This window comes from Oncorhynchus mykiss, chromosome 28 (assembly GCF_013265735.2).
Source record: "Oncorhynchus mykiss isolate Arlee chromosome 28, USDA_OmykA_1.1, whole genome shotgun sequence".
NCBI classification, from domain to species: Eukaryota; Metazoa; Chordata; class Actinopteri; order Salmoniformes; family Salmonidae; genus Oncorhynchus; species Oncorhynchus mykiss.
Genome location: NC_048592.1, coordinates 37,577,540 through 37,604,880, shown reverse-complemented (window position 1 = coordinate 37,604,880; position 27,341 = coordinate 37,577,540). Strand labels below are relative to the sequence as shown.

General features: G+C 41.5%; 1 protein-coding gene across 1 annotated transcript; it reads left to right on the top strand.

Moving 5' to 3' along the window:
* LOC110509123 (myosin heavy chain, fast skeletal muscle-like) lies at positions 1 to 26,173 on the top strand. The gene is made up of 40 exons (XM_036966375.1): positions 1 to 43; positions 176 to 403; positions 739 to 882; positions 1,120 to 1,276; positions 1,490 to 1,517; positions 2,228 to 2,336; positions 2,447 to 2,539; positions 3,449 to 3,509; positions 3,655 to 3,753; positions 4,100 to 4,203; positions 4,458 to 4,596; positions 8,642 to 8,760; positions 8,919 to 9,068; positions 9,163 to 9,333; positions 10,003 to 10,306; positions 13,251 to 13,315; positions 13,409 to 13,496; positions 13,607 to 13,724; positions 13,895 to 14,018; positions 14,801 to 14,937; positions 15,348 to 15,603; positions 15,787 to 16,029; positions 16,363 to 16,539; positions 16,638 to 16,783; positions 16,950 to 17,040; positions 17,296 to 17,685; positions 17,807 to 17,933; positions 18,444 to 18,562; positions 18,722 to 18,918; positions 19,040 to 19,223; positions 19,357 to 19,522; positions 20,176 to 20,300; positions 20,638 to 20,946; positions 21,171 to 21,374; positions 21,484 to 21,609; positions 21,753 to 21,923; positions 23,807 to 23,911; positions 24,007 to 24,102; positions 25,592 to 25,723; positions 26,054 to 26,173. Exons 2-40 carry the CDS (start codon positions 188 to 190, stop codon positions 26,072 to 26,074), a joined length of 5,811 nt encoding a protein of 1,936 aa, XP_036822270.1. The 5' UTR covers positions 1 to 43; positions 176 to 187; the 3' UTR covers positions 26,075 to 26,173.
* The last annotated feature ends 1,168 nt before the right edge of the window (positions 26,174 to 27,341 follow it).

The window sequence follows — 27,341 nt, the reverse complement described above, 5'->3', positions numbered from 1 at the left end:
GATCCTCCAAGACATACAAATTCAACTGTAGGAGGGGAAAAAGGTGAGACATGGTTTGTCTTCACATAAAAAGTGATGAAAAAAAATCTGTCTGAGATACAGTATCGCTCACTCTGTTGACTGTGGAGGAAGCACCACAGAGTCAATCATGTTTCTTGTTTCATCTCTTTCCTAGTGAACCGTCACCATGAGTACGGACGCGGAGATGCAAATCTACGGCAAGGCTGCCTTGTACCTTCGTAAACCCGAGAGGGAGAGGATGGAGGCACAAGCCGCACCCTTTGATTCAAAGAACGCCTGCTATGTGACAGACGTCAAGGAGCTGTACCTTAAGGGCTTGATCACTGGCAGGACAGAGGGAAAGTGTACTGTCAAAGTCACAAATCCTGACGGCACTACAGTGGTAAGTCTGATCTGAAAAGTATTGAAGTTAAAAAATTATCCATATTGTCAAAAACATGCCAAAAGCTAATATGAAATCAGTAACGAAAAAAAGATTAAGAAGCATTTCTTTCTTCTTTTTTAAGCAGAATATAACCTTCAGACAAAGCATTTTTATTGCTGCTATTTAAAACTGTCATGGAATTATTGATAATGACAAGTCAAGAATCTCCATGTATTTGTCAGTGCGTGATTACAAGTAGTTGGATTAAATGGGGGTAAGCATTTTAATGAGAAAAAAGCATTGAGTCGTGACCAGTTCGATCCGTGTGAAATCTAGATTTCTGACTGTTTCAGGACAAAGAGTTCAAAGAAGCAGACATCTACCAGATGAACCCCCCTAAGTACGACAAGATTGAGGACATGGCCATGATGACCTACCTGAATGAAGCCTCTGTGTTGTATAACCTCAAAGAGCGTTATGCAGCATGGATGATCTATGTAAGAAACCTGCATAAACATACACACATACTGTAAATGAACATAAGAAATTCCTACATGCATGAACATGAGAAACACCCACATAAAGTACTACACTCAAATGAATAGTAGAAACCAAAACATACCAATACAGTAGACCCACATTAGTATACCATAGTACACCCACATCCTCACATAAATCCAGGTAAAAGTCCATCTAACTTTGCTAATCTCCTAATTGAAATTCCTTTCATCCAGACCTACTCTGGGCTCTTCTGTGCCACGGTGAACCCCTACAAGTGGCTCCCCGTGTACGACGAAGTGGTTGTCAACGCCTACAGAGGGAAGAAGAGGATGGAGGCTCCACCCCATATCTTCTCTGTCTCTGACAACGCCTTCCAGTTCATGATGATTGGTACGAGCTCTCATGGAGAAATGGATGGATGGATGGATGGATGGAATCTACTGTCTTCTAGTCTAAATTAGAACAGTTTGCTGGGAAGCGTTCATTTCACTAGCCTTGAAAGGAAGATATTCCAAAATGAAATTCATGATGATGCTTATGAATACAATGATGTACTCCAAATGTTGATTGATTATAATAAGCAACATGTTTTTTTGGTTCCAGATAAGGAGAATCAGTCCGTCCTGATTACGTAAGTTGTTTTCTATCATTTCACTTGAGAAGGTGTTTCTATTCTAATATATTGGGTGACTTGGTGTTATAAAATACAGGACATTATGAATGGATTAGGCTTTCTGTAGTAATGACTTGGGTGTTATAAAATACAGGACATTATGAATGGATTAGGCTTGCTGTAGTAATGACTTGGGTGTTATAAAATACAGGATATTATGAATGGATTAGGCTTTCTGTAGTAATGACTTGGGTGTTATAAAATACAGGACATTATGAATGGATTAGGCTTTCTGTAGTAATGACTTGGTGTTATAAAATACAGGACATTATGAATGGATTAGGCTTTCTGTAGTAATGACTTGGTGTTATAAAATACAGGACATTATGAATGGATTAGGCTTTCTGTAGTAATGACTGGGTGTTATAAAATACAGGACATTATGAATGGATTAGGCTTTCTGTAGTAATGACTTGGTGTTATAAAATACAGGACATTATGAATGGATTAGGCTTTCTGTAGTAATGACTTGGTGTTATAAAATACAGGACATTATGAATGGATTAGACTATGCTTAACAATGACTCGATGAGGGGGAATATTCATTAATTATTTGCGTATGTTAGAAAACGTGTCTGCAGTGTATTTTTCAAAGCTATTTCTTAGTGAAAGCCAATCTGACATTCAAACATGTGACTAAACCAATCTTTCTCTGTCATATAAACCAGTGGAGAATCCGGTGCAGGAAAGACTGTCAACACCAAGCGTGTCATCCAGTACTTTGCCACCATTGCAGTTTCTGGTGTCAAGAAGGAAGCAGACCCCAGCAAAATGAAGGTAACACATTTTGTTTGGTGTGCTGTGTAAACTTTGTTTTTCAAGCGGTGAATAGTGTTTTAATTAAAGTGTTTTCTAGTTTCTGAGAAACTTGTGTTTGTCTCAATCAGGGGTCTCTTGAAGATCAGATCATTGCAGCTAACCCTCTGCTGGAGTCTTACGGTAATGCCAAGACAGTGAGGAACGACAACTCGTCTCGCTTTGTAAGTATGAAGGGCATACTGTGGACGTGACCTTCAATTGGAAAAAATATTTTAGTAGTTCCCTATAGGTGTCATAATACCCATAAAACCTTGCGGTAAAAACAGGGAAATGCGTCCAGTTGTTTTTCCACCTTTTATTTCTCCCATAGGGGATTTTAGAAACACTTTAAATAAGGGCTGTGGTCCATGTAGGCTCACCCTGGCGTGACGTTTTGATCACCATGTCAATCAGAAAAGGTGACTTTTATCAAAATATTTTTCTCTATTTACTCTCAGATTTTCAAAATGCTAATTAGCATCATGCTAATAGACATGGAAGCTCCTGCAGGTCATCTCTAGCTGACACCTTTGCTAACAGCTATTGACAGAATGTACCATTTAAATAAAGACAGAATGTACCATTAAAATACATGTAGCCAATTGAATCATTACTACATTTAGCTAACATTAGATAGTTAATCCAGAGATTCTAACCTTTGCCTAATTTAGGCACTCTCGTCCAGATCATTATGGCATTTGTAGTTCTTTATGTTAGCCACATTAGCAGGGAATTAGCATTTCATTTGTTGTGGCTAAATACAGGCAAAAATATTTAGCTAAAAGTCACCTTGTCTTAGATAGATTTATATGGTTATCAAAACTACACGCTAGAGTAAGCCTACACAAAACCCAGCACTTGTTTTAAGTGTTTTTAAAATCCACTATTGGTAATATGAATGGTGTGTATAAACGTTTGGAACCATTTCCCTGTTTGACCGCTAGATTTTATGGGTATTACGACTGATACTGTGGTGCTCTATGGTTTTGTCAATAGATGTCAAACAAATTGCATCTTTTCAAGGGGTCTAACAAAGTAAAATATTAGATTTATTTAGTTGACCTATTTCTAACCACTATGCTTTACAACAGGGTAAATTCATCAGGATTCACTTCCAAGGAGGAAAACTGGCTAAAGCTGACATTGAGACCTGTGAGTTGGTTTCCCTTGTTTCTCAATGCTTTCCTTAAATCACACAGAATATTTGTTGGAGATTGAATCATCAAATGTAATGTTATCTTATGTTGTCTCTCTCTCTCTCTCTCTCTCTCTCTCTCTCTCTCTCTCTCTCTCTCAGACCTGCTAGAGAAGTCCAGAGTGGCCTTCCAGCTGCCCGCTGAGAGAGGCTACCATATCTTCTACCAGATGATGACCAACCACAAACCTGAGCTAGTTGGTAAGGCAAAGTACAGGTTAAGGTGAAATGATTTACACCGCCATCTGTGGAACTTATTCAAATGTTTCATAGTCCACACTGTTAATATTATTATAATGAGTACTTCCAAGGTAACAAGGCATCTGAACATGAGGCAGGTCTTTCATGGTCTTTCATGGGAAAGATCAAGTAATGCACTGTGATACACTAGTCCAGGAGCATCAGTCCCCCTCTTTTGATGCTATGCATTATATACTGCATGTATCCTTGAGTCCATCTATTGAGTAAAGGAGGGAGAGATACTGTAAAGGTAGGACAGCAGAATTCTCAGTGATTTAACTGACAAGCCATTCTCTGTTGTCCACAGAAATGACACTCATCACCACCAACCCTTACGACTTCCCCATGATCAGCCAGGGTCAGATCAGTGTGGCCAGCATTGACGACAAGGTCGAGCTGGATGCCACCGATGTGAGTGATACAAAGTGTGAACCAAACTCTAGATATGGAATGGGTAGGCACACAATACACACTGAATGCATTGATTAAACTCATATTGTGCTGTCATATACTAGTGTGTTGGCCAAAAGTAATCATGTGGAACTGAGAAGACAGTTAATTCTAACCATCCCATTTGTTCTGGACTGAATACAGAATGGTAGTGTACTGTAACTGAGCAAACTACCATTCAGTTCTTCACTGTTGTACTTCCTGTTTAATACCAGGATGCCATTACAATCCTGGGCTTCTCTAACGATGAGAAAATGGCCATCTACAAGCTGACAGGAGCTGTAATGCACCATGGCAACTTGAAATTCAAGCAGAAGCAGCGTGAGGAGCAGGCCGAGTCAGACGGAACCGAGGGTGAGTCCCACTCGTAAGACGTAATATGTGGAAAGCATTTCCATACGTAACGTAGAAACAACAACGTAAGAAGTTCATTCCACGGAAATGGATGTGTTGTGATTTTCATTTAAAATGTATGACTAACATAAATCATACATTTTACAGTTTAACAAACCATTCAACTCAACTTTTAACAATTTACACTGAAAATATTACAAAAAAACATTTACTGTGCAGATGTGCAAAGTTTGGTAACAAGAATTCTAGTAAAATCTCCCTCAGTTTTTCTGTGCCCAACACTGCTCTGAATTAAGATTCAACAATGTCTGCAAATAGCACAACTGAGTGATTTGAAAAGTCATAGTAAATGAATAATATAATACCCATAGTAAAAATGTTTATCTTTAATTTATAATACATGGAAACTATGAGAATAGAAAGGTTCAGTACTTTTGTGAAGCATCACAGCACAATTGAAAAATGGCAAATAGAAACTGGAGATAGATGGGAGAGGTTGAGGGTAGCTAAAGGATTTGACTAAAAACAAACAGAAGACAACTGTTGTAAAATATCCGTAAAATGTGTATAGTATGTATAAACTGGAAGAAGTAGCCTAAGTGTTGCTGTCCATTAGTTTACTCCAAATAGGGGAGACGTGGTAGGGTTAGGGGCAAATATAGACTTTGGGCATCACAGTACATTAGAGCTCAGTGGAGTACAGTACAGCACAGCACAATATAGTACAGTAGAGTAGAGTACAGTTCAGTACAATACAGTATGGTATATTATAGAGTACTCAACTTGTGTCCAACTTTGTACTGAACTCTACTGTAAAGTGCTGTACTGTACTGAACTATACACTACTGTACTGTACTATACACTACTGTACTGTACTATACACTACTGTACTGTACTATTCACTACTGTACTGTACACTACACTACTGTACTGAACTATACACTACTGTACTGAACTATACACTACACTACTGTACTGAACTATACACTACTGTACTGAACTATACACTACTGTACTGAACTATATACTACACTACTGTACTGAACAATACACTACTGTACTGAACTATACACTACTGTTCTGAACTATACAATACTGTACTGAACCATACACTACTGTACTGTACTGAACTATATACCACACTACTGTACTGAACTATACACTACTGTACTGAACTATACACTACTGTACTGTACTATACACTACTGCACTGAACTATACCCTACACTACTGTACTGAACTATACACTACTGTACTGAACTATACACTACTGTACTGTACTATACACTACTGTACTGAACTATACACTACTGTATTGTACTATACTATACTGAACTGTACTACACACTACTGAACTCATATCCAATCATATCAAATGTATTTATATAGCCCTTCTTACATCAGCTGATATCTCAAAGTGCTGTACAGAAACCCAGCCTAAAATCCCAAACAGCAAGCAATGCAGGTGTAGAAGGACGGTGGCTAGGAAAAACTCCCTAGAAAGGCCAAAACCTAGGAAGAAACCTAGAGAGGAACCAGGCTATGTGGGGTGGCCAGTCCTCTTCTGGCTGTGCCGGGTGGAGATTATAACAGAACATGGCCAAGATGTTCAAATGTTCATAAATGACCAGCATGGTCAAATAATAATAATCACAGTAGTTGTCGAGGGTGCAACAAGTCAGCACCTCAGCAGTAAATGTCAGTTGGCTTTTCATAGCCGATCATTCAGAGTATCTCAACTGCTCCTGCTGTCTCTAGAGAGTTGAAAACAGCAAGTCTGGGACAGGTAGCACGTCCGGTGAACAGGTCAGGGTTCCATAGCCGCAGGAAGAACAGTTGAAAGTGGAGCAGCAGCACGGCCAGGTGGACTGGGGACAGCAAGGAGTCATCATGCCAGGTAGTCTGAGGCATGGTCCTAGGGCTCAGGTCCTCCGAGAGAGAGAGAAAGAAAGAGAGAAAGAGAGAATTAGAGAGAGCATACTTAAATTCACACAGGACACCGGATAAGACAGGAGATGTACTCCATATATAACAGACTGACCCTAGTAGACTGACACATAAACTACTGCAGCATAAATACTGGAGGCTGAGACAGGAGGGGTCAGGAGACACTGTGGCCCCATCCGATGATACCCTCGGACAGGGCCAATCAGGCAGGATATAACCCCACCCACTTTGCCAAAGCACAGCCCCCACACAACTAGAGGGATATCTTCAACCACCAACTTACCATCCTGAGACAAGGCTGAGTATAGCCCACAAAGATCTCCGCCATGGCACAACCCAAGGGGGGGCGCCAACCCAGACAGGAAGATCACGTCAGTGACTCAACCCACTCAAGTGACGCACCCCTCCTAGGGATGGCATGGAAGAGCACCAGTAAGCCAGTGACTCAGCCCCTGTAATAGGGTTAGAGGCAGAGAATCCCAGTGGAGAGAGAGGAACCGGCCAGGCAGAGACAGCAAGGGCGGTTCGTTGCTCCAGAGCCTTTCCGTTCACCTTCCCACTCCTGGGCCAAACTACACTCAATCATATGACCTACTGAAGAGATGAGTCTTCAATAAAGACTTAAAGGTTGAGACTGAGTCTGCGTCTCTCACATGGATAGGCAGACCATTCCATAAAAATGGAGCTCTATAGGAGAAAGTCCTGCCTCCAGCTGTTTGCTTAGAAATTCTAGGGACAATTAGGAGGCCTGCGTCTTGTGACCGTAGCATACGTGTAGCATATGTGTAGGTATGTACGGCAGGACCAAATCGGAAAGATAGGTAGGAGCAAGCCCATGTAATGCTTTGTAGGTTAGCAGTAAAACCTTGAAATCAGCCCTTGCCTTAACAGGAAGCCAGTTTGGGAATGCTAGCGCTGGAGTAATATGATCAAATGTTTTCGTTCTAGTCAGGATTCTAGCAGCCGTATTTAGCACTAACTGAAGTTTATTTAGTGCTTTATCCGGGTAGCCGGAAAGTGGAGCATTGCAGTAGTCTAACTATACACTACTGTACTGTACTGTACTATACTGTACTGAAATATACACATTCTGTACTGTATAAACTTGTGAACCCAACTGTGGTTTATGACTACTATGATTTCCCATTGTAGCCAATTCAATTTCTTTCCGGAAATTCTGTTACCGATGAATAATTCATAAACAAAATTGATATGAGTAGAAATACTAACTAACTAATCTACCTTTACTAGCTAACTAATCTACCTATACTAGCTAACTAATCTACCTATACAAGCTAACTAATCTACCTATACTATACACTACACTACTGTACTGAACTATACACTACTGGGCTGAACTAAACACTACACTACTGTACTGTACTATACACTACTGTACTGTACTATACACTACTGGGCTGAACTAAACACTACACTACTGTACTGAACTATACACTACTGTACTGTACTATACACTACTGAACTGAACTATACACTACTGAACTGAATTGATATGAGTAAAAACACTAACTAATTGGCAGGTCTCCCTTTACTTGTTAATTCTGTAAAGCTTCATTGTTCTCCCGCCTCATGAGGTAACAGAATTTTAATGCACAAGGCAATGTTTTTTAAACTTACAGAAGGCAGAAACATTTCTCCAAAACAAAATATAAGTGTTGATATTAGTTGTATTCCTAATACCTTTCAAGACTTTTTCTGCTGTTTTATAAAACCCATGTTCATCTGTTTGACCAGAAATCTAAGCATTTGTTTATTCATCATTTTCAAGATGGCAAATGGTAAAACAAATATATATATATTTTTTCCTTAATTTCTAGAAAATATAGACTCTTAGCTTTCATTTGACACCCAATTTGACATGCGCCTATGAACTTCCCATGTTGGTGCTCATTGGTCCTTTTACAGGGAAATGAACAAGACAGACGGTGCCACATGAAAGTCAGGCAGGATGTACATTTTGGAGATCAAATTCCAACCTCCAGAAGTGATTTGAATAATGGATGTGGGTGAAAATGAAAACTGAACTGATAAAAGTTGTCAGAATCAAGTGATCTGTTGTTGTTGGTTTTCTCTCCAGTGGCTGATAAGATCGGCTACCTGCTGGGCCTGAACTCAGCTGAGTTGCTGAAATGTCTGTGCTACCCCAGAGTGAAGGTCGGCAACGAGTACGTGACCAAGGGACAGACTGTGCCTCAGGTAAGGCGGTTAAACACACCATCAAACATTTTCTGACAACATTAATTATTTTGGGGACAATTGCATTGCTTTTTATAAATACTTAGGTTGTTTTTCCCAACCTTATCACTGGACATGGTCAATATATCATGTATTAATTTGAGGCATTATCATTGAAGGTTTATAATGCAGTCATGGCTTTGGCCAAGTCCATCTATGAGAGGATGTTCTTGTGGATGGTCATCCGTATCAACGAGATGTTGGACACCAAGAATCCAAGGCAGTTCTATATCGGTGTGCTCGATATTGCTGGATTTGAGATCTTTGATGTGAGTATGAGACCAGAACAAGACATTGAGTTGTGATTGAGAAGGATTACAGCCTTGTATCATGAAATGATCCCTTCTGAAATTCCATCAACAGTACAACAGCATGGAGCAGCTGTGCATCAACTTCACCAATGAGAAACTGCAACAGTTTTTCAACCACACCATGTTCGTCTTGGAACAAGAGGAGTACAAGAAGGAAGGAATCGTCTGGGCCTTCATTGACTTCGGCATGGACTTGGCTGCCTGCATTGAGCTTATTGAGAAGGTAAATTGTCTGTAAGGATTATAATAGGATGCAACATCAAAGCTCATAGGGAGCACATTGATAGATATTATCACAATGGTACAACATATCTGACTGTTGAGAACTCAATATGTTTCCTATTATGACCCCTAAATGAATATAATCCTATAAAATGATGTTTACTAAAGAAATAAATGTGATCCGAAATGCAAATGTTTTTACATCACACAGTCACTTTAACTATACATTCATGTACATATGTACATACTACCTCAATTGGCCCGACCAACCAGTGCTCCCGCACATTGTCTAACCGGGCTATCTGCATTGTGTCCCGCCACCCACCACCCCCCAACCCCTCTTTATGCTACTGCTACTCTCTGTTCATCATATATGCATAGTCACTTTAACCATATCTACATGTACATACTACCTCAATCAGCCTGACTAACCAGTATGTAGCCTCGCTACTTTAAATAGCCTCGCTACTGTTTTTCACTGTCTTTTTACTGTTGTTTTATTTCTTTACTTATCTATTGTTCACCTAATGCCTTTTTTGCACTAGTAGAGCCTGTAAGTAAGCATTTCACATTAAGGTCTACTACACCTGTTGTATTCGGCGCACGTGACAAATAAACTTTGATTTGATTTGAAATATCACTCATTTGATATACATTTGTTTTTGTAAAGCCATTGGGCATCTTCTCCATCCTTGAAGAGGAGTGCATGTTCCCCAAAGCTTCAGACACTACCTTCAAGAACAAGCTGAACGACCAACATCTTGGCAAAACCAAGGCATATGAGAAACCCAAGCCTGCCAAAGGCAAGGCAGAAGCCCACTTCTCCCTGGTGCACTACGCCGGCACTGTGGACTACAACATCACTGGCTGGCTGGAGAAGAACAAGGACCCCCTGAACGACTCAGTTATTCAGATGTACGGGAAGTCCTCAGTCAAACTGTTGGCTGCCCTGTATCCCGCTGCCCCACCTGAGGGTAAGACCAGCATCAAGTCAAAAGATTAAATTAATAAGCAACAGTTACAACTCAGACCCACACTGTCTTTAAAGCACTGGCCACCAACCTTTTCAGAGTCAAGATCACTTTGTGAGTCAAAATGCAAGCCAAGATCTACTGCTGAGAATTGTTTTAACAACGACTTAGAAAACACAAGCCTATGCAACATGAACCAATTAAAAACAGTCCTGTAGCAATGAGGTTTGTTCAGTAGGCTGTAGGCCCAATACATTATCACTGTATACAGGTTATACTTGAATTGCCCTGCCAATGTGATGTTTTTCAGACAATTTTGTATAATTTTTTATGTATAAATTGTATATATATATATATATATATATATATATATATATAAAGAAAATAGGTATATGATCACACTGGTAATAGATCATTTGTCGTATTACTGATTGAGCCACAGCTGAGTAATAGTTTCCTTTTTTTACTGGACTGACGGAATCTGATGGTCAGTCTGAGGGGAGGGAGAGGGCAGAGGTGAGGCTACTTCTCCCCCGACTCACTGTCCCTCCGCTCTCCCTCCCTCCGTAAAGAGAACAGGGGACACAGTCTTCCAGCTGATGGTCAGTCTGAGGGGAGGGAGGGAGCAGAGGTGAGGCTACCTCTCCCCCGACTCACTGTCCCTCCGCTCTCCCTCCCTCCGTAAAGAGAAAAGGGGACACAGTCTTCCATCTGATAGTCAGTCAGAGGGGAGGGAGGGAGAGGGCAGAGGTGAGGCTGACTCTCCCCCGACTCACTGTCCCTCCGCTCTCCCTCCCTCCGTAAAGAGAACAGGGGACACAGTCTTCCATCTGATAGTCAGTCAGAGGGGAGGGAGGGAGAGGGCAGAGGTGAGGCTACCTCTCCCCCGACTCACTGTCCCTCCGCTCTCCCTCCCTCCGTAAAGAGAACAGTCTTCCAGCTGATGGTGAAACTCAAGTCGCACTGCATTCCTTCTGCCTCATGCACTAATTCATGTTGTTACTGCGGTGACCAGAGAAACTGAAATATTCCTCGATATTAAATAAGACACAAGCCACTAATAATAACAACACAAGCATATCAGAACACTTTGATTTACTCGTTCATTACAGCTGCAGTGCTGGTTGTAGTCATTCATTACAGCTGCAGTGCTGGTTGTAGTCATTCATTACAGCTGCAGTGATGGTTGTAGTCATTCATTACGGCTGCAGTGCTGGTTGTAGTCATTCATTACAGCTGCAGTGATGGTTGTCCTCATTCATTACAGCTGCAGTGATGGTTGTAGTCATTCATTACAGCTGCAGTGATGGTTGTAGTCATTCATTACAGCTGCAGTGCTGGTTGTAGTCATTCATTACAGAAGCAGTGCTGGTTGTAGTCATTCATTACAGCTGCAGTGCTGGTTGTAGTCATTCATTACAGCTGCAGTGCTGGTTGTAGTCATTCATTACAGCTGCAGTGCTGGTTGTCCTCATTCATTACAGCTGCAGTGCTGGTTGTCCTCATTCATTACAGCTGCAGTGCTGGTTGTAGTCATTCATTACAGAAGCAGTGCTGGTTGTAGTCATTCATTACAGCTGCAGTGCTGGTTGTAGTCATTCATTACAGCTACAGTGCTGGTTGTCCTCATTCATTACAGCTGCAGTGTTGGTTGTAGTCATTCATTACAGCTGCAGTGATGGTTGTCCTCATTCATTACAGCTGCAGTGATGGTTGTCCTCATTCATTACAGCTACAGTGCTGGTTGTAGTCATTCATTACAGCTGCAGTGTTGGTTGTAGTCATTCATTACAGCTGCAGTGATGGTTGTCCTCATTCATTACAGCTGCAGTGATGGTTGTCCTCATTCATTACAGCTACAGTGCTGGTTGTAGTCATTCATTACAGTGCTGGTTGTAGTCATTCATTACAGAAGCAGTGCTGGTTGTAGTCATTCATTACAGCTGCAGTGCTGGTTGTAGTCATTCATTACAGCTGCAGTGATGGTTGTAGTCATTCATTACAGAAGCAGTGCTGGTTGTAGTCATTCATTACAGCTGCAGTGCTGGTTTGTAGTCATTCATTACAGCTACAGTGCTGGTTGTAGTCATTCATTGCAGCTGCAGTGCTGGTTGTAGTCATTCATGACAGTGCTGGTTGTAGTCATTCATTACAGAAGCAGTGCTGGTTGTAGTCATTCATTACTGCTGCAGTGCTGGTTGTAGTCATTCATTACAGTGCTGGTTGTAGTCATTCATTACAGAAGCAGTGCTGGTTGTAGTCATTCATTACAGCTGCAGTGCTGGTTTGTAGTCATTCATTACAGCTACAGTGCTGGTTGTAGTCATTCATTGCAGCTGCAGTGCTGGTTGTAGTCATTCATCACAGCTACAGTGCTGGTTGTAGTCATTCATTACAGCTGCAGTGCTGGTTGTCCTCATTCATTGCAGCTGCAGTGCTGGTTGTAGCATGAGTGGAAGTAGGGAGAACACGCATTTTATGTCTCATAAAAGTGTTGAACAAAGTGTTGAATAACAACTCAAACATGAACTAACTCATTAAAACAACAACGCTCTGCTGTATTTGTCGAGTCTCTCTAGTCATAGTTTATATCGTTTTTACAACTCAATGTAGTAACTTTGTTGTGGGTCCGATTCTTGTTTTGACAGTCTATGGAGTCTATGGCTCGAGGAAACTGTACAGGCACGGTGCTCTGAGCTATCTGATTGGCCAGCAGTAGGCCTATACGTGCAGTTGATTTGCTCTCTACCTTCAGACATGAAACGGTTTAAAATCCCGATCGACATGTTGGTGACCAATGCTTTAAATTCTTTGAATGAATCACAATTTATCAGGGTTATTTACTGGGTTAATTTACTCATTCAATAGGTGTTATTTTGCACAATCCAGTTGGCAGCATTTGATTCTCTCATTTCTAATGATCTTTTACTTATTCACATTTGAACAGATACGACCAAGAAAGGAGGCAAGAAGAAGGGTGGTTCCATGCAGACTGTGTCGTCCCAGTTCAGGGTGAGCTTTTGAAATGTGTATTTTCAGTCCTCCAAAAGGAGAATTGATTAACATAACTGATTTCTGAGAAAATGGTTTGTAACCCTCTTCCAGGAGAACTTACAAAAGCTGATGACCAACTTGAGGAGCACTCATCCTCACTTTGTGCGCTGCCTGATCCCCAACGAGTCAAAGACTCCAGGTACAAGAAATATTGACTTGAATATTACATTTTATCAATACAGTGTCAGTAACCTTAACAATCCTTTAATCTGTTAATAAGTATTAAAGAGACATGGTTTGTTTTTCCAGGTCTGATGGAGAACTTCCTGGTTATCCACCAGCTCAGGTGTAATGGTGTTCTGGAGGGTATCAGGATCTGCAGAAAGGGCTTCCCCAGCAGAATCATCTATGCTGACTTCAAGCAGAGGTACACTCACACAACACACACACACACACACACACACACACACACACACACACACACACACACACACACCTGCTCCAAGTGATTTCCCAGCATCAGAATAGGCTTAGCTTTTATGTAATATAACCAACCTATTACAACTTTACATGTGTTAAAAATGTCTCCTCATTCAGGTACAAAGTACTGAATGCCAGTGTCATCCCCGAGGGCCAGTTCATGGACAACAAGAAGGCTTCTGAGAAGCTGCTTGGGTCCATTGATATAAATCACGATGATTACAAGTTTGGACACACCAAGGTCAGTCAAATACCACCCCCCCGTCCCCACAAATGCTGACATCCAAACACAACTTCAATGATCATTTAAACATGAACCATTCAACATCTCTCCAGTTGATTTATCCATTATTTATTCTTAATTTAAAGGGTCAATCAGCAGTTGCATCCATTTTTTTTAAATGATACATTAATGATATGTAGCCATTGATTCTTGAAGAATATAACGTATAAATGCCTCATGAGCTTAGTTCAACTGTGGAACCCGAAGGATAAGCTTGTTTTACTCTAATGGTTTGTAAACTAAGTAAATGTAAACTAACACTATATAGCCTCAAAAAATGGTTAAACCTATCATTTAATAGCATGGATGGTCAGTCCTTGCATCCTGTCTATGAATTTGAGAGTTGTTACATTTCTCCAGCCCCATCCCTCTTTTTTTTACGGAAATAAGGGCAGGGAGTACATTTAGTTATTTCTTCAACTGCTGATTGACATTTAAACTTGTGAAAAAGGTGGAAAAAGTTTTCTTCAAATTCGTACAAGTATAGAAACTCATTAACTCATTATCATGTGCATTGTGTTAGAGTGGTATGGCTTCAGTTATCTGTGTACATTATTCACCTACAACTCTGCAATAACTTCCAACTTCTAGACAAGCTGTCCCATGGTTTGTTTGTTAGCACTGCAATCTTTATATTGGTCAAATGAATCTAGTGATGTTGTTCCCCTGTTCTGATCCAACCCTTTCTATCTGTCACCATCTGACTCTGGTTCCAATGGCCATGTTGACCTGTGTCTCAGGTGTTCTTCAAAGCCGGTCTGCTGGGTGTCTTGGAGGAGATGAGAGACGAGAAGCTGGCCGTTCTGGTCGGCATGGTCCAGGCTCTCAGCCGTGGATTCCTCATGAGAAAAGAGTTCACCAAGATGATGGAGAGGAGGTGAGGAAGAGTAGACATCTTGGCAAAGCTTTCTGTGAACCACCTGAATGTAATGCATAATGATCACATACTGTTTATGCTGTGAGTTGATCAGAATGAGAAAGTAGGTCTTATAATGTTCTATTAGTGCTGCAGTTTGGGATTTGGCAAAGCTGTTCAGTTGTCTTTTATATTGGTGATATTTACCCATTCATTATTAAATAATATAAAATGCCTCCTGATTTAAGTATGACCTGTCAGTCCTTGCATCTAGAACTCTGTCTATGAATGTAAGAGTTGTTCCATTTCCTTAGCTCCGTTCCTCAGCTGTATACTCAAAGTGTTTGGGGGGAGGTTGTTGTTCTTCAAATCCCAGAATGTAGCTTTAAGCACGTCACTCACCATGTCACTCTATCCTCTCTGTCGACCAGAGAAGCTATCTTCACCGTCCAGTACAACATCCGTTCATTCATGAACGTGAAAACCTGGCCATGGATGAAGGTGTACTTCAAGATCAAGCCCCTGCTGAAGAGCGCTGAGACGGAGAAGGAGCTGGCCAACATGAAGGAGAACTTTGACAAGATGAAAACAGACCTGGCCAAGGCTCTGGCCAAGAAGAAGGAGTTGGAGGAGAAGATGGTGTCCATTCTGCAAGAGAAGAACGACCTGGCACTCCAAGTTGCATCTGTGAGTGAGAAATGATCTTCATAAGGTCATATTTTCATGCACATGAATACACCATTTTTCTTATTGCACATGTTAAACATATATTTTATGAATATTGATTTGCTCTGAACTCTATGACTTAATAAATTCCATATTTTGATAAACAAAGTGAGGAGGCTGATTTTTCTCCTGTTCTGAAATCAGGAATCAGAGAATCTGAACGATGCTGAGGAAAGGTGTGAGGGACTCATCAAGAGCAAGATCCAGCTGGAGGCCAAACTCAAAGAGACGACAGAGAGGCTGGAGGATGAGGAGGAGATGAATGCTGAGTTGACTGCCAAGAAGAGGAAGCTGGAGGATGAGTGCTCTGAGCTGAAGAAGGACATTGATGACCTGGAGCTCACCCTGGCCAAAGTGGAGAAGGAGAAGCACGCCACTGAAAACAAGGTCTTGTGTCTTACCAAAGACAGTTTAACCAGACAATAACTCATACCATAATCAACTCAAAAAATTGCTCAACAGAAATGGAAATCCAGATGTATTGTAACGAAATAGTAGAATAGTGGTACTCCCCACATTTATTGTATGTTCAGCTGCCCCTCATTCTGAACTTCCATTCAGTACACTGGCATGGCGTACACTGCCACCTAGTGTTGAATCTATAGAACAGTACCTGTTGACACATTTCTAATCTGAATTAAATGAATGCAATACATATGAAACTAAATCTCCCATTTATGTGAAGTAACAAAAGGCTAATTATGTGGTGGCCGTTTTCAGGTTAAAAACCTGACAGAGGAGATGGCGTCTATGGATGAGAGTGTTGCCAAGCTGACCAAGGAGAAGAAAGCCCTCCAAGAGGCCCACCAGCAGACACTGGACGACCTGCAGGCAGAGGAGGACAAAGTCAACACTCTGACCAAGGCCAAGACCAAGCTGGAACAGCAAGTGGACGACGTGAGTGGAGTTTGACATTTTGGCCACGATAGTATGTAAGATGTTATTATCTTCTGTTGTTTAGATTTGAACAATACATGTGTGTTCTTATCTTGTAGCTTGAGGGTTCTCTGGAGCAAGAGAAGAAGGTCCGTATGGACCTTGAGAGAGCCAAGAGAAAGCTGGAGGGAGATCTGAAACTGGCCCAGGAGTCCATAATGGACCTGGAGAATGACAAGCAGCAGTCTGATGAGAAAATCAAGAAGTAAACAAACAATACCTGCTGTATTGACAATAATGGTTGTTCTTGTCTAATTCTTGTCTAATTCTTGTAATTATAAATTAGCATTTACATGCGATACTTATGATACTCTAACTTCACTCTATCAAACCCAAACCAACCTTACAATCAAAATGTTTGTGTTTCTTAGGAAGGAGTTTGAGACATCCCAGCTCCTCAGTAAAATAGAGGATGAACAGTCTCTGGGAGCTCAGCTACAGAAGAAGATCAAGGAACTCCAGGTACAGTACAGGACCTAAGCTCCAGTACAGGAAAGAACACACCTGAAACATCTCCTAAAAAAATATTCTAGTAGCACACATTTTTTGGAAGGTGTGGTTTCTTATCATAGTGGTTTTGGTTCCCGCATGGGACGCTATCTACTGAATATATTAGTGTAACTGGTTTTGTATGAACACATTTAAAAAATATATATATACTATTATTGTTTTATGTATTGTAGTATCCATCAACTGTGCTCCTGCCCCCTGTTCTAGGCCCGTATTGAGGAGCTGGAGGAGGAAATTGAGGCTGAGCGTGCTGCCAGGGCTAAGGTTGAGAAGCAGAGAGCCGATCTCTCCAGGGAACTTGAGGAGATCAGCGAGAGGCTGGAGGAGGCTGGAGGCGCCACTGCTGCTCAGATTGAGATGAACAAGAAGCGTGAGGCAGAGTTCCAGAAGCTGCGTCGTGATCTTGAAGAGTCCACCCTGCAGCATGAGTCCGTAGCCGCCGCTCTGCGCAAGAAACAGGCCGACAGTGTGGCTGAGCTCGGGGAGCAGATCGACAACCTGCAGCGCGTCAAGCAGAAGCTGGAGAAGGAGAAGAGTGAGTACAAGATGGAGATTGATGACCTCTCCAGCAACATGGAGGCCATCGCCAAGGCTAAGGTAAGTAGTGATGTTTTGATCAAGCAGTGTTGAGGAGGGTCAACTACATTACCATTCAAGTGAACTGAAGTTGACAGGAGTCTCATATATAAAGTAATCATGGAACATGTTTCACTAACAGGGCAATCTGGAGAAGATGTGCCGTACTCTTGAGGACCAGCTGAGCGAGATCAAGACTAAGAATGATGAGAATGTTCGCCAGATCAACGACATCAGTGGACAGAGGGCCAGACTCCTGACAGAAAATGGTACCCTCATCAACAATGGACAACAAACCAATTCATTCTTCAGTAAAACATAATAACATGTATTGGGGGCTGTATCCACGTATTCCAGTCCACAGAGTATCTACTGTTCTGACTTAAACTGTAATGGTCGCACATTGACTTCATTTAGTTTTCTAGCAAGTTTGTTAGTTCCACCTGAGCGAGTCTGACCACAATTCAGAGACCACTATGATGACACACCAAATGGGTTTGATGGATGCTTTTCGTCTGCTTCTCATGCCTCTTAAGGGGAAAGTAATCCAAAAGTAATGTAAAGTAATCAGATTACATTACTGAGTTTGGGTAATCCAAAAGTTACGTTACTGATTACACTTTGACAGGTAACTAGTAACTGTAATGGGCTACATTTAGAAAGTAACCTACCCAACCCCGAATATTTAACACCTAACATTGCCCTACATTACCATGAAATACATGTTCAATCTTAGAGAACAGAGACCCAATTAACAAGATGTCCCTCTGTCCCTGCAGGTGAGTTTGGCCGCCAGCTGGAGGAGAGGGAATCTCTGGTGTCTCAGCTGACCAGAGGCAAACAGGCCTTCACCCAGCAGGTGGAGGAGCTGAAGAGGCAGATTGAGGAGGAGGTCAAGGTAAGGGAATTTTGAAATCCCAATGTGTCCCTCGAGACAAAATGATTGCCCACTCCTGATATAGACAGTGATTAGGCCACCTTTAGAGACTACTACTACTACTGTCATATGTTTTACTATCTCTCTTAGTCTATACATTTCACTCTTTGTCTCACAAAGGCTAAAAACGCACTGGCCCATGGTGTCCAGTCTGCCCGCCATGACTGTGACCTCCTGAGGGAGCAGTTTGAGGAAGAGCAGGAGGCCAAGGCAGAGCTGCAACGCGGCATGTCCAAGGCCAACAGTGAGGTGGCTCAGTGGAGGACTAAGTATGAAACTGATGCCATCCAGCGCACAGAAGAGCTGGAGGAGTCGAAGTGAGTCGCACGGAACAGCAAAACTCAAATGTAGGGTGTGGATAGTGAGTGGTAGGGAACTCTAAAAGAAGGTCACGTTGAGATGTATTGTAACGTTTGTAAACCCTCTGTCATCCAACAGGAAGAAGCTGGCCCAGCGTCTGCAGGAGGCTGAGGAGACCATTGAGGCGACCAACTCCAAGTGTGCCTCCCTGGAGAAGACCAAGCAGAGGCTGCAGGGAGAGGTGGAGGACCTCATGATTGACGTTGAGAGAGCAAACGCCATGGCCGCCAACCTAGACAAGAAGCAGAGGAACTTTGACAAGGTGAAAATTAATTATCCTCAACCTAGAGTGATATTTTCTGTCTGCTGTATGATCAAATGTAGCATAATTCTAGCATATTTCTGATTCAAAACTCTTTATCAAGACCTAATGAATATACCATTGATTTCCTTAGGTTCTGGCAGAGTGGAAGCAGAAGTATGAGGAGAGCCAGGCTGAGCTGGAAGGAGCTCAGAAGGAGGTTCGCTCAATGAGCACTGAACTCTTCAAGATGAAGAACTCCTACGAGGAGGCTCTGGATCATCTGGAGACTCTGAAGAGAGAGAACAAGAACCTGCAACGTGAGCATTTGACAGCAGTTCTATTGTACTCATGTTTGACTAGTGTAAACATCAACATTTCAATTTTTTTCAACTTATAATCGATATTCCTTTGAACAACCCAAAGGAGTGGGGGCATTTAGATTTACAAGAACCTATGAAGTGCTGATTAATTCATGAATCAAATTGTATTTGTTACACGCTTCGTAAAAAACAGGTGCTTACGGCCCTTCCCAACAATGCAGCGAGAAAAAAAGGAAATAATAGTGAAAAAATAACCCGAGGAATAAATACACAATGAGTAACGATAACTTGGCCATGTACACAAGACACCAGTACCGAGTCGATGTGTAGATGTGTAGATCATTACATAGTAACCAATAGCTACCCAGACTTATGGCTTGGGGTAGAAGCTGTTTAGGGTCCTGTCTGTTCCAGACTTGATGCATTGGTACTGCTTGCCATGCAGTAGCAGAGAGAACAGTCAATGATTTGGGTGGCTGGAGTCTTTGACAATATTTAGGGCATTCCCTGACACCGGCTGGTATAGAGGTCCTGGATGGCAGGAAGCTCGGCCCCAGTAATTATTTTCATTCTATGTCAACTTCATTGCATTGACAATACCCACTTAAAATCTCCCAAGTCTAAACTGCTCCTGTGTTTGGTGTGTGCAGAGGAGATCGGTGACCTAACTGAGCAGATCGGAGAGACTGGCAAGAGCATCCATGAGCTGGAGAAGGCCAAGAAGACCGTGGAGACAGAGAAGTCTGAGATCCAGACTGCTCTGGAGGAGGCTGAGGTACAAACTACAGTTGTTTGATGGGAAAAGCAGTGTTCATTTGATCATTTGATCATTTGGATCCCCATGAGCTTTTGCAGAAGCATCAGCTACTCTTCCTGGGGTCCACAAAAAACACAAGACAACAAATAACAAAACACTGATAGACAAGGACAGTCACACAAATGTAAAAAACGATATACAAACAATACAACTAAAGTGGTACACTAGCCAACGCCAGCTACAGTCCCACACTCCCTGTATTGGTGTTTATTGTAGTCATATATATTTAATTCCTTGGGTTATACACATCCAAATGTATTGAACACAATTGGCCTGACTGCTTCTCTTTGTCCAGGGAACACTGGAGCACGAGGAATCCAAGATTCTGCGTGTGCAGCTGGAGCTGAACCAGATCAAGGGTGAGGTGGACAGGAAGCTGGCTGAGAAGGACGAGGAGATGGAGCAGATCAAGAGGAACAGCCAGAGGATGGTTGACTCCATGCAGAGCACCCTGGATTCTGAGGTCAGGAGCAGGAATGATGCCCTGAGGGTGAAGAAGAAAATGGAGGGAGACTTGAACGAGATGGAGGTTCAGCTGAGCCACTCCAACAGGCAGGCCGCTGAGGCCCAGAAACAGCTGAGGAACGTCCAGGGACAGCTCAAGGTAAAGGGACTGGGATATCAGGCAAAAAAAACCTGAAGGTTAGGGAGAGATTTGTTTGTGAATCTGTAGGAATGAATAGAACAGAGAAATTGAATTGAGTTGACTAATATAGTGTAGAAAGGTAGAGATATTGGGGAAATTCTTATCAATTAACATTTATTTCACTGACCCTATCACTTCTACTTCCACAAGTCCTAATGAACCCATGTCATTGTGAACCCCAGGATGCCCTGTTGCACCTTGATGATGCCGTCCGCGCCGCAGATGACATGAAGGAGCAGGCAGCCATGGTGGAGCGCAGGAACGGTCTGATGGTGGCTGAAATCGAGGAGCTGAGAGTTGCTCTGGAGCAGACAGAGAGAGGCCGCAAAGTGGCTGAGACTGAGCTGGTAGACGCCAGCGAGCGTGTTGGACTGCTGCACTCCCAGGTATGGGTCAAAATCCGTTTCTAATGAAACTCAACCAAGCATACCGTTTCTGCCTTGTTACCTGAAAGTTGTCTTGAGAGTCACATGTTGTTTCTTACTTCTCCTCCAGAACATCAGCCTTCTGAACTCCAAGAAGAAGCTGGAGTCTGACCTGGTGCAGGTGCAGGGAGAGGTGGAAGACATTGTCCAGGAGGCCAGGAATGCAGAGGAGAAGGCCAAGAAGGCCATCACTGACGTGAGTCCTTATGTTCAATTGCATTCACTTGATTTGTATCCAAAGACCAATGCTATCTGGGATGGTTTAACAGAACAAAGATCTCAGAGGAACGTTATGATTGGTGCCAAATGGTGCATAAATTAAATAAACTACGATTCCAGGCGGCCATGATGGCTGAGGAGCTGAAGAAGGAGCAGGACACCAGTTCTCACCTGGAGAGGATGAAGAAGAACCTGGAGGTCACAGTCAAGGACCTGCAGCACCGTCTGGATGAGGCTGAGAATCTGGCCATGAAGGGAGGCAAGAAGCAGCTCCAGAAACTGGAGTCCAGGGTGAGTTAACAGCTGGGTGGATTAGGGTGGATTGAAATACTGATTGCTGGAAATGTATTTCATCATACAAATACACAGGAGCATTGTGTAATGACTTTCTCTCAATACCTTGCGAAAGTATTCGGCCCCCTTGAACTTTGCGACCTTTTGCCACATTTCAGGCTTCAAACATAAAGATATAAAACTGTATATCTTTGTGAAGAATCAACAAGTGGGACACAATCATGAAGTCGAACGACATTTATTGGATATTTCAAACTTTTTTAACAAATCAAAAACTGAAAAATTGGGCGTGCAAAATTATTCAGCCCCTTTACTTTCAGTGCAGCAAACTCTCTCCAGAAGTTCAGTGAGGATCTCTGAATGATCCAATGTTGACCTAAATGACTAATGATGATAAATACAATCCACCTGTGTGTAATCAAGTCTCCGTATAAATGCACCTGCACTGTGATAGTCTCAGAGGTCCGTTAAAAGCGCAGAGAGCATCATGAAGAACAAGGAACACACCAGGCAGGTCCAAGATACTGTTGTGAAGAAGTTTAAAGCCGGATTTGGATACAAAAATATTTCCCAAGCTTTAAACATCCCAAGGAGCACTGTGCAAGCGATATTGAAATGGAAGGAGTATCAGACCACTGCAAATCTACCAAGACCTGGCCGTCCCTCTAAACTTTCAGCTCATACAAGGAGAAGACTGATCAGAGATGCAGCCAAGATGCCCATGATCACTCTGGATGAACTGCAGAGATCTACAGCTGAGGTGGGAGACTCTGTCCATAGGACAGAAATCAGTCTTATATTGCACAAATCTGGCCTTTATGGAAGAGTGGCAAGAAGAAAGCCATTTCTTAAAGATGTCGTTTAAAGTTTGCCACAAGCCACCTGGGAGACACACCAAACATGTGGAAGAAGGTGCTCTGGTCAGATGAAACCAAAATGGAACTTTTTGGCAACAATGCAAAACGTTATGTTTGGCGTAAAAGCAACACAGCTCATCACCCTGAACACACCATCCCCACTGTCAAACATGGTGGTGGCAGCATCATGGTTTGGGCCTGCTTTTCTTCAGCAGGGACAGGAAAGATGGTTAAAATTGATGGGAAGATGGATGGAGCCAAATACAGGACCATTCTGGAAGAAAACCTGATGGAGTCTGCAAAAGACCTGAGACTGGGACGGAGATTTGTCTTCCAACAAGACAATGATCCAAAACATAAAGCAAAATCTACAATGGAATGGTTCAAAAATAAACATATCCAGGTGTTAGAATGGCCAAGTCAAAGTCCAGACCTGAATCCAATCGAGAATCTGTGGAAAGAACTGAAAACTGCTGTTCACAAATGCTCTCCATCCAACCTCACTGAGCTCGAGCTGTTTTGCAAGGAGGAATGGGAAAAAATGTCAGTCTCTCGATGTGCAAAACTGATAGAGACATACCCCAAGCGACTTACAGCTGTAATCGCAGCAAAAGGTGGCGCTACAAAGTATTAACTTAAGGGGGCTGAATAATTTTGCACGCCCAATTTTTCCGTTTTTGATTTGTTAAAAAAGTTTGAAATATCCAATAAATGTCGTTCCACTTCATGATTGTGTCCCACTTGTTGTTGATTCTTCACAAAAAAATACAGTTTTATATCTTTAAGTTTGAAGCCTGAAATGTGGCAAAAGGTTGCAAAGTTCAAGGGGGCCGAATACTTTCGCAAGGCACTGTAGATAATGAAATTGTATCATTACAGATCCCTTTAATTAAAATTGTGAAAGTACATAGGTACAGACAACAATTGTGCCTCCTTGACTGGGTAGTAGAATATACCTCTGTTGTACTAAGATTTGTTGCGTCTGATTTCACCACCTCAAACAAATGCCTTTTGTCCATAAAGGTTCGTGAGCTCGAGACTGATGTGGAGGCTGAGCAGAGAAGAGGTGTAGATGCGGTCAAGGGAGTCCGCAAGTATGAGCGCAAAGTCAAGGAGCTCACCTACCAGGTAACAGAAAGTGCCTTCTTCCCAAACTTGACACTAACACAGACAGGTTTGTGTATAAAACTATGTGGCATTGATTCTTTGATCTTGTCCCACAGACTGAGGAGGATAAGAAGAATGTTGTCAGACTTCAGGACCTGGTAGATAAGCTGCAGATGAAAGTCAAGGCCTACAAGAGGCAGGCTGAGGAAGCGGTGAGTCACATACTTCGTCAGCGTACATTGATAAACATATTTTTTCCCTTGTAGACATTACAACCCTTAATATCCATACAGTTTAGTTTAGGCTTTAACCAATGCCTCGCAAAGAAGAGCACTGATTGGTAGATAGGTAAAAAAAAATGGCAAAGGAATTAACATGTTACATGAATGCTTTATATCTGCAAGGATTGGGGAGTATTTCAGGGTGAAGAAAAAAACAGAATGGTGTAAAGCACAGGCCAAATCCTAGAGAAAAAACACATTCAGTCTGCTTTTCACCAGACACTGGGAGACAAATGAACCTTTCAGCTCGACAATAACCTAAAACACAAGGACACATCTACACTTGAGTTTCTTACCAAGATAACAGGGAATGTTCCGTAGTGGCCTAGTAAGGAAACTAAGGGAAATGAGAAACGGTGATATCAGGTGTGGCTAAAGTTGTTCATGGCCAAATTGGGAGGATTTCCATCCCACTCGCCATCCACTTCTTTTGGTGTAGGTGGACCAGGAGTGGGGGGTAATCTCCACCTTTGAATTTAGTCTGCTTTCAGCCATATTGATCGCTAAAATGGGCTACAAAAGCAAAACAAAAACTAGTCTATCATTCCGGACCTGTACAGGCCGTCAGTTGATACACTCAACTAAAAAACATTTTTTAACAGCGTATAAATGAAGATAAAATAGCTTACAGACAAATACTCGCTCCAAACACATTCTTTAAACAGACACACTCATCCAGAGAAATTAGGGTTACGTGCCTTGCTCAAGGGAACACCGACAGACTTTCACCTAGTTGTCTGCGGGGTTTCAAACCAGCAACCTTTCGATTACTGGCCCTACGCTCTTAACCGCTGGGCTATCTGTGGCATAGAATGAGCTGTGGGTAGCTAGTGAGAAGGATTTTTGACTTATATCTTCTTGAAAAATGATGGCGAGACTTAAAAATGTCTGTATAGCAATGATCAACATCCAAATGGACAGATGTTGAAGAATTATGAAAGTATTGCACAATCCAGACATTTAGACATAAAGACACAAAGACACAGCCAAAGATGTGAATACCTATCTAGTCCTGATATATATATATTTTTTTTTTATTAATACCAATGGTTTTTTTTTTAAATAGTTCCTCTAATTTGATTTTACAGTGTATGTTTTGTAGATCGTTGACAAAAAAAAACGAATTTAAATCCATTTTAATCTGAATTTGTAACACTATAAAATGTGAATAAATCCAAGGGGGTGTGAATACTTGTTTTAGACACTGAACACCCCTGGAGGCAGTGGTTTGTTCCCCCATTTCACCACTCATTCTCTCTGCTGGATCATCTATCTCCCTATATACATTGTTATCCTAAATCTGTCAACAACAAAAAGCATTGAAATACCTTAATTAAGAAAAAAATATATTAATTTGCTACCTGAAGCTTCAAACTTTGAATGCTGATTTTATGCTTCCCCCTCTCTTTTCCGCACCCAGGAGGAACAAGCCAACGGCCACATGTCTAAGTTCAGGAAGGTTCAGCATGAGCTGGAGGAGGCTGAGGAGCGTGCTGACATCGCTGAGTCTCAAGTCAACAAGCTCAGAGCCAAGACCCGCGACACTGGAAAGGTACGGAGCTGCTGCTAAACCTAAACCTGTACCTGACTCATGTTCAAATATGGCCACAACATCACCACTTATGATTCGGTCCTCACAGAGGTCAATACAAAACTTTTACACTCACTAAAATGTATTTAAGATCTCTAAGAACCACATTTCAGGTAGGGTCAAAATAGATGAATTCAATCTAAGATGGTACTTCAAAATTGAAAATCAAAGTTCAGCACTGAGCCATTAATGCTTCATCCATTACATTATCTCTAACTGTTCATATATTCATATATTTTACATGTTCATTATTAATACTCATCCATTATTTTCTTTCTGTCTTCCTTACAGGGCAAAGAAGTTGCTGAATAAACAAGACCAAAGTCTTACATCATTTTCCTGTGTTGCATAAAATATGATTTTCACGGTGAAATGTTTAACTTGGATTAAAAACGTGTCGGCTTACATACACTCTCTTTGTGACTGTGGACTCATTACTCAGCAAACATCTGTTTTATATCATACAAATATTGTACTTTAATTTAAGGCGCAATCTAAGATTCCAAAAAACAACGATGCGGTCTATGTGTCGCTATGGTAGAAAGCGTTGTTTAGATATTATCAAATAGACCAGCTAATACCATCCTACCATTACACATTAGTACCATCCTACCATTACACATTAATATCATCCTACCATTGCACATTAATATCATCCTACCATTACACATTAATATCATCCTACCATTGCACATTAATATCATCCTACCATTACACATTAATATCATCCTTCCATTACACATTATTATCATCCTACCATCCTACACATTAGTATCACCCTACCATTACACATTAGTATCATCCTACCATTACACATTATTATCATCCTACCATTACACATTAATAATATCCTACCATTACACATTGTTGTAAAAAGTACCCAATTGTCATGCTTGAGTAAAAGTAAAGATACCTTAATAGAAAATGACTCAAGTAAAAGTGAAAGTCACCCAGTAAAATACTACTTGAATAAAAGTCTAAAATTATTTGTTTCGAAATATAATTAAGTATCAAAAGTAAATGTATGAATCATTTCTAATTACTTATAAACCTTATTTTTCTTCTTCTTTTTCTTTTTTAAAACGAATCGCAGACTCCAACACTCAGACATAATTTAACAAACGAAGCATTTGTGTTTAGTGAGTCCGCCAGATCAGAGGCAGTAGGGATGATGAGGGATGATCTCCTGAATTGGACCATGTTCTGTCCTGCTACGCATTCAAGATGTAACAACTTTTGGGTGTCAGGGAAAACGTACGGAGTAAAAAGTACATTTTCTTTAGAAATTTAGTAAAGTAAAAGATGTCAAAAATATTGATTGTAAAATAAAGTAAAGTACAGATACCCCCAAAAAACTACTTAAGTAGTACTTTAAAGTATTTTTACTTAAGTACTTTTTACCACTGGTTATTTCTTAACTGAGTTGACTAGGAAGTTGTCCCCGAGTGCTTGGTGCATTCAGTAATAGTTCTATAGCCTTGACCGCTATGGCAGCTGTTGTTTCTGTTGGACACTGAGGATACCAGTTTGATTGAAGATGTGATGAAAGGATCTATTTAGTCCTGAAATCCACCCCACG

Excerpts from the sequence above, each read along its gene's own strand:
- LOC110509123 (XM_036966375.1), top strand. The coding sequence starts at position 188 with ATGAGTACGGACGCGGAGATGCAAATCTACGGCAAGGCTGCCTTGTAC. Across the intron at positions 883-1,119 it reads ATGCAGCATGGATGATCTAT|ACCTACTCTGGGCTCTTCTG; the intron begins GTAAGAAACCTG and ends CCTTTCATCCAG. Across the intron at positions 21,375-21,483 it reads TTGGACTGCTGCACTCCCAG|AACATCAGCCTTCTGAACTC; the intron begins GTATGGGTCAAA and ends CTTCTCCTCCAG.